The 12,034-nt window shown below is 36.2% G+C and overlaps 1 protein-coding gene across 1 annotated transcript in view; it reads right to left on the bottom strand.

Moving 5' to 3' along the window:
• LOC149799097 (uncharacterized) overlaps positions 1–11,645 on the bottom strand; it is a 32,430-nt gene extending 20,785 nt beyond the window's left edge. The window contains exon 1 of the mRNA XM_089958084.1: positions 11,489–11,645. Within this exon, the coding sequence (XP_089814210.1) occupies positions 11,489–11,561 (73 nt within the window). The 5' untranslated portion in view covers positions 11,562–11,645. The remainder of the gene's footprint in view (positions 1–11,488) is intronic.
• Positions 11,646–12,034: the final 389 nt, after the last annotated feature.

Genomic DNA, 12,034 nt, shown 5'->3' with positions numbered 1-12,034 from the left:
CTTCTCGAAAACCTTAAAAGTTGTCAACAAGTTTATGAATTTTCAAGTATAGATAAATATTAGCTATGTATTATGTTGTTTACAAAATAAATATCTCTGGTCAGGGAGACCATGAACTTGATTTTGAACAAAGGTCAATTAAAAAATAATACTATATATATATATATATATATATATATATATATATATATATATATATATATATATATATATATATATATATATATAGCAACAAACAAGTTTGCCAGGTTTACTAAGTTTAATTTGTAAAATAATGCCCGGTAAGTCATTTTTCAATAATTTTTAATTTTCAATGCTTTCTTATCTCTAGATAGTGTCTCGTATCCTATACAGGATAGTCAAGTCACAAATATGTTGTTGTTGTTGTTGTTGTTGTTGTGGGGTTTAACGCCATTTTTCAGCACACGATAGGCTATATATGGCGGCCAGTATTAATGGTGGAGGAAGAATCTGGGAAAACCCCAGAAAGAACCACCGACCCACGAGAAGCTACTGGCATGCTTTCTCACATACCTACATTGGCTGAATCTGAGACTCGAACCGGCGCAGACAGAGGTGAGATGGCAGTGATCCGTAACGGAGAACGCTTTAGACCACTCGGCCACTCGGGGCCCCGTCACAAATATGAAAGACATAACTAAGAAGATTTAGTACGTATATTAATAGCGCTGATCAGGCGGCCTTTAAGATTTGGGATGTATTTAATATCATGTCAAGGAAACTGAAGCTAAATGCCTTGCCAAAGGCACAAAGAAGCAGCAGATCCGATCTGGAGCTAGTGGGTATCGAACATATTTTACTGCCATATTTAAAGCACGTGGCTTCGTTCTATAAGTTCTCACAACCTAGCAACAGCCCTCCCCCAAATACTCAAGTAGATACATGGATATTGGCAAGGACTAACGATACACACACACACACACACATTATTTAAATATATATATATATATATATATATATATATATATATATATATATATATATATATATATATATATATATATATATATATATATATATATATATATCGTATATTTACTGTCATTTCTCAGCACATGATAGGCTATAGAGAGCGGCTAGCTTATCTGGTGGAGGCAGAATCTGGGAATAATTACCGCCCGACGAGAAGCTACTGGCAAGCCTTTTCGCATACACACATTTGCCTACTCGAAACGATAGCCCACTTAGACTGGGAAGATGGCAGTGCTCGGTGAATGTGAGAGCCTTAGACCACTCCCGGCGATATATATCTCAGCTGAAGCAGTTAGCCAATTTCTAAGAACAAACGCCAAAATATCGAGTATTCATGAAATTTTGGACAACACGGATTCGTTTCCTACGATGGACCCTCGCTAATGTCATAAAAAGAAATTATCTGGATATTTTTTTAAAAAAAAGTGTTTAGTACTTTGAGATAGGAATATTTCTTTGTATTAGGTGACTGGGTCGTGTTCTGTATTGTATGTCGTTAAGTGCTAATATTCAGCTCGAAAAGGCTTACTAGTAAATTATACAAATGTGAAACGAGGACCCACCCCACCCCTTGAAATCAGAGTTTCGTGATGTGTGGTCTTTAGGTGATTAGAGAAAATTACTGTAGTATTTTAGAGTCCAATAACTTTCATTTGAAAACGACTGTTGCCTTGAGGGCCAAGGAAACTGGAAAATAATCTGCCTCAAGCCAGACTCATACGGATGTTTGTCTGCCTCGGTGGAGAGAAGCCTTGTCATTGTACCGTTAATTTACATCTGCTTCAGACTAAGTCCCTTAATTAAGTATTTTAACACATTCCATGCTAGTAATCGTGAGCAGATCTCAATATATTAACATAGAACGTACGTGCATACATGCGACAGTATTTCAGGAACAAACCAATCAGAAAATTAAAAAACTGACGAATTGCACAACTACTACAATTTACAAATGCTTACGTTTCTCCTAGTTTAAATTCTGCATTGGAATGACTGAACTATTTCCCGAAATAACAATACAAAGGTCAAAGATCTACCGTCGTTCGAGTTTGAATAATTCAGAGTCGACCACATTTGAGATGCAAAATCCAATCTAGTTTTTGAACCCATATAAGCGTAATGTGTCAACTACCAGTTATCTATGTACGTTTTAAGTCCTCTTCTCTGTTCTTCTCTCATTCGTAAAGTCGATTTTGATTAAATTTGGGAATGTTCCTAACGAGATGGGGAACCAAAATAAATATAATTAGCATGGGCACATATAACGTTACAGACACTACCCTATGTTACTAATTCGGTTACCGTAACATGCGTTTAAAATGATTGCGGGAAGGTCATCCATTTGCCTATATCGAAACAATCTCGTGCCTAAAAGGGTCATTTTGGGACGATGTGAGAGTTTAGCAGCATTTAGCATAGAGACACGACACAAGAATTCCTGAGTCTGGTTCAGGTGAAATACGATATATAATTCACAAATGTTTCACAGTACATCATCAGTGAAAGATTCTTAATTGACGTCATGCGCTTATATTTAGAATTTCCTTCACGGATGATTCATACTGGCCTATTCAGGAGGAGAAAAAATTGGATACTGCTCTCCCAAACGTAGACCAGCAAGTTGTTCTCAGCCTTTTTATCCGGACATGACTGGTGGGGGATCGGCACCATTTCCATTAAGAACCACCAGAAACGTCGGAAAAAAAGGCGGAGAACATCTTTTTGGTCGTTTTGGTCTGTCCAGAACGTTAAACTAACAAAGATACTTTCTCGGCTTATAAATCCTTACCAATATTTAAAAACTAAAACATAGTATTTTATTAACAGATTCACAGAATGAGATTATCGTAGAAAGATATATAGTGCCAATAGTTGGAGCGAAAGAACAACCTAGGTCACGAGATTTGGCTCCAGCTTGGATTTTATCATGTGCCAGAACAAATTTTAGATCTTTGTATTATCCCTAAGAACGCAGGATTCATACTACATATATCACTGAAAACAAATACTGACTTATTTTATTTTCAGGCGATTTAAAAGATATACCACGTTAGCAATAGAAGACACTAAGATTGCCATTTGGCTCCTTTTCTCAAATTAATACAAATGTGTGTGTGTGTGTGTGTGTGTGTGTGTGTGTTTGAATTTTTAAAGTTGCTTTAATAATTTGAGTGATATCGCTACGATGTATGCAGTGTGGCAGTATATGGCGATGTCTAGCACTGGGACATAATGCCGCAAACTTGTGGCATCATGTCCCATCCAGTCACTTTATCCTGACATCTGGCCGACCAGTCCCAACACTAGTGTCTTAATGCTGAACGCCAAGCGAGGCATCTGCTGCTAGTAAAATTTTGATTAGTCTGGTTTATGGGCTCGTCATAATCGGATGCATCATAGTAAGTGCATATGTAATAGCGTTATACGGCGCTTCGGCACAGTCCTGGTTATATGGTGCCAACCAAAGATCAACTTCGAAAATGTGCAATGAAGACTGTCACAAAACTTTAATAACAAAAATAAGTATAAACACTAGTAAACAAGATAAATTATAAAACCTAAGGATGTTACAATAATAAAAAGATAAAAGTAACAAGTATAACATTCTTAATGAATCATTCATGATGCACGAATGGACACGTTGATCTCAGTTTCCAAGTTATTATCAATGGAATACGCCTCAAGAGGTATGAATGGACTCTGGGGTCAGACTGCAGTTGTATACATAAATTTTTATTTTTTGTATACCTTATAAGTGTTTATGTGGTCTGTGTTGCAAAATGATCTGAAGGGCACGGTGGATTGTGTCCTCCACTCTCTAAATCTGGGGGAAACAGCATTTTAATGTGACAAAGGAAAGTATTAGTACATCATCCATTAATAATACTCGAAATATCAGAGACTCTTACTTTCAATGCGAGTTTTGCCACATGAACTTTGTCGTCTGCTGTATACTGTCAAAGAGGTAGGTACTATAATCAAATCCAGATGAAACTTTATAGATAAAATATGCCCCCCCCCCCCGATCCATTAAGTATGCATTTCATTTTTATCCAGGACCGCTTTTAATGAAGGGAAGAAATCTTTAAATAACCAATACTTCTTTATTTCCCCGTTGTGCTACCTATAGTGGTGGATTATAGCTACGTTGGCTAAAAAGCTCTTATCACGCATACGGAGTAAACAAACATTCTAAACTGTGCATTTGCACGCATTGTGCATCACAGTCGCTGATAGCATTAAAGCAATTGATTTTTGTTTTGTAACACCAAATGATGTGTATATTTCCACTACATTCGTTTGATTACTTCCGACGACTATTTCTATTTTTATTTAAAACGTTTCACTCAAATTCATGTTTCGCACTAACTTGCTGTCAAAACTCTTATGTTATTAATAATTCTAAGAAAAGGTGTTCTTTATGATGTTTGAAACTAAAATTTGATACAATAACTATAAACTATATAGGCTGATAAACCAGTCACCCACCTCTAATGATATACTGACTGGCGGTTTCGGGGATGATATCACATCTTTATTAAAACCTGCAAAAATCTGCTGCCACTCTTGTCTTCACAGATCGGTGTATATTTTATACTTAATATTTTATACGTACCGGTATTTTACTCGGCTGCTGAGCTACCATCGGTTGAAGCGTTCTTTTGACGATATGTACATACAACTTCAAGATCAAATCCTAATTATTGCGACTTGTCAATCCACGTGGAATAGCACAACACTCTGCTCTACGACCATTCTGAATTTCGCGCAAGATATGGTTGTCACGCTGACATGGCAATATTTATCTTCTCGTAAGCCATGCAAATATATAGAACCAAACCTTGAAAAGATGTACACCACTTTTTTTATTACAATTAGTGTTAGATTGAACAATTAAACAGGAAAATCAGAAAAATTACAGTGTAAAAAATGTAATAAAAAATTCTCAATACGGAGTCCATACGTAACAAGGATTTATATATATTCACGCACGCATGTAAATGCCAGAGTACGTACGTACACACACACACACACACACACACACACACACAACTTTTTCAAAAAGGCTGTTTACTCCTGAATAACAATATTTCTGTACTAAAGGTGAGGCCGGTAAACAAACTGTTCTTTTGAAATTTGATTTAAAGAAATGCAGCAGCTATGATCCAACATTCACGTATATAACACACGTGTGCATTTTAAGTTTGAAGATGAACGAAAATATGTATATGACATTAAAAATCCAACAACTGAACACTGGCAAGAAAGCGAAGGATAGACTCCAAAAGGCTCCGCAGCCTCTCCTTATTTTCTGCTTTTTTATAGTCTCTCTCTCCCTCTCCCACACACACACACACAAGAACGGTCACTAACGGAAGCTTCAGGAAACAATGAAATGATAAACAGGAAGCTGGATAATGTATAATTTAAGCAACCGGTTTAAATTGCAGTATTTAAATACAAACTGCTTTCATGGTCATTTTCAAGCTATTCAGTGTCATTTTTAAGCTATTCAAGATAATTTTTAAGCTATTTCAACTCTTAGGACAGATAATTGATTAATACATTTAACAAAAATCTGACAGGAGTGAGAAAGACTGAAGCAACGAAACAGTGCAAGATACAAGGAATAGAACAACATAATATATCCATATTATTTGGAATAAAATTAATAAAAAAATGAAAGAACATATTTCAGCTCAAAAAAAATCTACAGTCCTACCCCGAAAATTAAATGACCAACATTTCAAAAGACATGATTTTGCTATGTGTAACTGTTGTATAAGTTGCAATCTAACAGCTGTAACTACAGTGGGATGATTAAGCTCACAGCTGATATCGTTAAAGACACCGTACTGACATTCGAAAGCCTACTGATAAAAATAAAAAAGTATTGATATGAAGCCAGCAATTTACTAACTACACTGCTGATATAATTGGGACATCAGAGTAAACATGAAATAACATAGTAAACACGAAGTACACTTACTCAAAACCGAGAAAATATTTAATGGACTTGAAAAATTTACATAAAGTTCAGACAGGAAAGAAGTGCGCACTTGAAAATCGTAGGATGATTAGCAACCTTAAAAAGGAATACTTAACATATTCACATACACTAGCAAATAACTAAAACATGTTTCTTGTTGCATTTTTTTTATCCTAAATTTTTGCTAAAGTTGGATTTGGTTCGAATATGTTTCGCAACATTCCAGTTGGCCACTGCGTTGATACACGTAACAGGGTCAGGGAGCATACATATATAGACAAAACAACACGTTTTATTCCGAGTGCGGCTTATGAATATGTCGAGGCCATGAGGCCGAGATGTATGTTCCTACCCGGTATCAAACGAGTTCTTTCCTAGACTCGGAACATAACACTTATGTAGTTTTATATTTATTGCACATCCCATTTTAGTCACACGTTCGTTTCAACTGTATACTTTAATAATTTGAGATGGGCATTTGGTGTTTTATGAAAAATATTGTACAATCTCTTGAAAAATGCTCCATGTAAACACCTCTGTTCCACGCTCGACCAGCCATGTAATATCAAATACGTATGTAATAAAACTATATTTGTAATATTCACCATTAATACGTAACAGATACAACCTTTTGTAAGAAGCCAACTTAATTTGTTGAGCTATTTCGCCATGAATAATGAAAACACGATGTAATATCATTTAAGTCGAAAATACATTACTTACTGACGGATAAAACGACGTACCGGCACAATGAAAAAGTACCGTTGTAGGTACTACCGAAAAGAAACAAAACAACAATCTCTGTGTGCGTGTGTGTGATTCACAGTCACATTCTGATGATGTATGCCAGAGATCCCGGTTTGTGAATCATACAAAGGTAAAATATAGTCTATAGATGAATTAAAACAATATATGTTATTTAAAATGAACAAGGCAAGTAAAAGATTCATGGTAACTGTTATTTCCACCTCCATTCCTTATGTTCCTGGCCCTGTTATTTAAAAAATACAAGAAGCTGTTTGTTGTTGTTATTGTTTTTCGATTTCCTTCAGGCGCCCTTTCTATATTTAGCTGGCATCATCACGATATTCAGATTTACGCAAAGCCTGTACCAAAACACGATCAGAAATAAGACGCCTTCAAAAATAAATACATTTTATAGTTGATACTGAATGTCAGTTATTTTACGCGAGGTGGGTGGGTGGGTGATACTGTGTAGTTCACTTTTGTGGCCTACGACGCCGGACAGCAGCAGGCATGGTGGCGATTACAGGTGCCCTATCACAGTTACAATTACAGGATGTTTGACACTGATGATTACGATTACGCTTTCGTACAATGTGGATATGTGATAAAACTTTCCCGTAGCTTTTCGTGGGTCGGTGGTTCCTTACGGTTTTTTCCTTCATCATTTATACCGGCCGCTATACACAGCCTATCTTGTGCTAAAAAATGGCGTTAAACCCAACAAGAACAGCAACAACGATTAAGCTTTATTTGAAAACCATGATTACGATAACGATTACAGTGATGTCGAAATACCTGTTTGGATGTTATTAGTACATGGCAACGTCGTAGAGATGCAAGGTATCAATGAACACTGACGGACTTGCATTTCTCATTTTTACATGGTCCACATGCGACAACCAAAATGATATTCTGGTACGCATACATTTGTACTCTGTAAAAAATATTAAAATGATTGTTACATGTGGACCAAGTGAAATTTCTAAAACTAGCTCAAACTGTGGTACAAAATGACTTATTATGGTCAAATGTGACGTCATAAGCACTTGCGTATGATGTCATAATATAACCATTTTTAAAGATAAATTTCAATATTAAGTACATCAAATCTTAATCAAACTTGTGCCATAGTATTTTATCAACTACTTTTGGGAGAAAAAAAACTTAAAAAATGTTTGGACCAAAATTTGGCTTTGAATTACATACCCGTTCCTTCGCTACTAATGACTGTACAATGTTACCACTACACTCGTGAAATAAATAAATAAATAAATAAATAAATAAATAAATAAATGTGTGTGTGTGTGTGATGTGAAATTTATCAATGTGAGAAAAATTTATATCGACACAGCGGATGAGATAGCATTTTTGTTTAGTTAATGTTTTATCTTGTGAACAAATCTGGGTTTTTCTTTAAACTGTTGTTTTAAGTAATGCGGTTTACTTCTCTGCAGTGGAAACCGCAACTGGGGGAAAATGCGATTTAAAAAAAAAAATGCAAGCAGATGTTTCTGCATGATAATGATATACCATACAGAAATCTAAGGTTTTCTTTTGGAACATATAAGAAAATAAATCACTCGTGTGAAGTCGAAATATTTTGTCTTGTAGTTCGCGGCTTCGTCACTTGTGATAATACTATTGTTCCTCCTTGCAGGCGAAATATGTATGTTATTCAGATTTATATTCCTCCTTACAGGCGAAATATGTATGTTATTTAGATTTATGTTTCGTATTTAGGTCTACATAGTTTTTATTCTTCCTTTCATTCTCTCTCTCCCACATTCCTCTCTCACTCCCTATCAGGATGAATATATCTTAAAATGCCTCACGACTGTTGACCTTCTAGTTATACATGCATGTAATTAATGAAAAGGAGCCATCAAGAATTTCTAAAAATGATTCCCAAACAATAAAAAGCAACTTCGCAGATTAACTTGTATAATTAGTTTTCCATATGAATCAGGCAAATTGTCAGTGAATGAACTTACCATAACCCGATTCTATTACATACTCTGTCGCCCATGCAGTATGGTATCCCATAATCCGATTCTATTAGATACTCTGTCGCCCATGCAGTATCATATCACATAAACCGATTCTGTTAGATATTCTGTCGCCCATGCAGAATCCTATACCATAAACCGACTGTATTACATACTCTGTCGCCCATACAGTATCGTATACCATAACCTGATTCTATTAGATACTCTGTCGCCCATACAGTATCGTATACCTGTTACACTCGACCACAAACAAAACACATTTGTAAGTAAATAATACGTGATTAAATAAAGTATTAACATTGCTAATTGGCGATGTTAACTGTCCTCACAGTCATCATTAAGTCTAAAAACAACGGAGAAATCAGGCATTGGTCAGTGTTGGTTGCAAACAGAACTTAAGTGACAATCGAAATTTGGAAGCAGCGTCGGTTACCGAAATCGATTCAGTGCTTGTAATACACGGATGACGGTAGAGATAAACAAACCAAAATTCTCACTAGTAAAAGTCACAATCATCAAAATCTGTTGTTTAATAATATTATGTTCTAAAGTCTGTTGGAATGTTCTGTCGTGTTTCCACCTCACCCCCATCTCGGCAATGTTCATTACATTAATCCATGCAAGAAGCGCGTAATAGAAATATAAAAAATCTTAATTTTCGCATGAAAAAAGTCATTAGTTCGACAAAGTACACAATTTGGAGAATTATATCTAAAATCTAAATTTGTATAAAAGAAAGTCGCTGTTCTAAAATTATTGTATAATTTCTGAACTTGTTTTATCGATGTAATAAGGCAACCGATAACAGCACAGACACAGAATCGATGGAAACAAATCCATGCAAATCGGAGGTTTTTGTATATATATATATATATATATATATATATATATATATATATATATATATATATATATATATATAATCTACGGGTTTTTTTTAAAATAGTAAATATAAGCAACTTTTTTAAAACGACTTAAGTGGAAACGTTTATATTGCCAAGAAGACACGTGTAACACAAGGCCCACAAAAAGGATCCAGCCAGCGATCTGATTGTATCCACTTATTTACGTCATACTCACGGGCATGCGCATGATTTTGTGCAAGGGGGATTGGTCAGTCAGTCACGGCCTGGAGAGTTAGTATAGTAAGCAGTCTGAAACTAAAGCTAATATTTACTAAGCGTTTAAACAGAATCTTGACATATTTTCAGCTTCATTTGCATGATTAAACTTGTCGGAATATATATATATATATATATATATATATATTATATATATATATATATATATATATATATATATATATATATATTCAGTCTGATTTCCGGGGGGGTCACGTGACCCCACCCCACTGACCTGTGCTGCGGGAGCCCCATGGTCATACTAATTTAAGGCTCTAAAAATCGCCCATCCGGTCCCAAACCTGACAAGTTCCAGTGTTCTCTCGAAATCGATCACTTCTGTCTTGTCATTATGGGACTGCGGTCTGCGTACAAGATTTACTTGCCTCAAAAATTTAAGACCGCTAGTGGTTAGAGCGTCCGCCTCGGAGACGGGAGGTCGTGGGTTCGATCCCTGGCCGAGTCATACCAAAGACTTACAAAAATGGTACTAACAGCTGCCTCGCTTGGCGCTCAGCATTAAGATGTTAGTGTTAGGACTGGTCGGCCTGGTGTCAGGATAATGTGACTGGGTGGGACACCATTCTACATGTCTGCGGCATGATGCCCCAGTGCTAGACATCACTTTAAACTGCCACACTGCAGACATCGTAACGATATGACTGAAAAATTGTTAAAGCTAAGTTAAAAATCGAAATCACACACACACACACACACACACACACACAGATTTAAGAGCTTGACAACATGTCAATCTACGCATCTCCGAAACTAAAGCTTTCACAGCGGACGTGCTCCGAAAAGCATAAGCAATATTACTTCTTGCCAAAACAAGTTTCAATATTTTTACGAAGAAGTTTAAATTATAATGAAGGGATATATTACAGAGATCTTAGCAAGTCATGATAATAAAGTAGTGGGGCCATGTGTTTGGTGGAACTATTTTGTTCCTTTTAACATACAGTCGTGTTCTACGAGCTAGTGGGCGTAGGGATAATGCATAAAATGTCATAGTAAATCGCCCGGAAGCAGTCGCATATTCAGCACTACCTCACACTGATCCGGTCTCCGGAGGGTATTGCTCGTAATAGCTCCACGAATCTATTTGCTTGGAATCAGAACAGTATCAAACGTACATACCTTTTTTGTTTCCGCGTACTACAAAGTAGGGTGACACATTCTTATACCACGAACTCCCTTTATAAATGTTGAACTCTTCTTTTTACCAGAAAGTAAAACCCAACAATGGTAACTTTACCAGTTTGCTTACCTAGAGAGAGTTAACCTTTAATTTTCAGTGTGCATACTCCGCTATGACTACAATAATTAGGTTGCATACGCACGTAAAATGCAACCGCTGAACCAGTACGGTCTTGTACATGAGAAAGTGCAATAAAACAGCAATATATTATGGTATAAAAACCTCAAACCGGACTCGAATTCAAACACAAAGCAAAATAAACATGTACGTTAGTTGGAACCTTTCACCGGGGCTCCACATACACGTCCACAGCATGCATATGCATTCCATAATTCGCTGCCAAATTATCTCAATGAATTTTCAGAACAGAATGGTTATTTACAGCTCACGATAATTGAAAATACTGTTCAGCAGCCACTTGTACACTTACCTTTTGACAGATGAATCTGCAGCAGGATTATAAGAATTAGAAATGCAGACCCACCAGTTAAACTGCGCATCATGCTTGTTTTTCACTGCAAATCCGTTTTGTATCTGGAACAAACGTGTGAGCGAATGCCAGTCGCACAGTCAATAAATATATACATGATTCAAGTTAGAAATGAGGCGCAAGAGGGGTGTGCTCATTGGGCGGCAGATGTGCAGTCGCGTTTATATTTACCCCGTTTTATAATAATAAGCACCAACTATATGGTTTGACGCTGTGTCACACCGAAATACGATGTATTCAATTATAGTAGATAGTGTTCGCTCTATATTGGTGCAGACTCTTAGAACCAGGACTGGGTTACGGTTTCGGATAACTCAGGACACATAAATATAGGGGACCTATATAGATTTACAAATACAATCTAACACCATTCCTTAACTGTTCATTACATGTATATTTTAGCTATATAAGGCTTAGTATTAGACACTTTAGACCTATCTATGGTTAAACATATAAATTTATTCACGGCAACTAGAGGGCCCCTAC

Source organism: Sinohyriopsis cumingii, chromosome 5 (assembly GCF_028554795.1).
Source record: "Sinohyriopsis cumingii isolate HCF-2022 chromosome 5, ASM2855479v2, whole genome shotgun sequence".
NCBI classification, from domain to species: domain Eukaryota; kingdom Metazoa; phylum Mollusca; class Bivalvia; order Unionida; family Unionidae; genus Sinohyriopsis; species Sinohyriopsis cumingii.
This window is presented reverse-complemented; position numbering and strand designations above follow the sequence as displayed.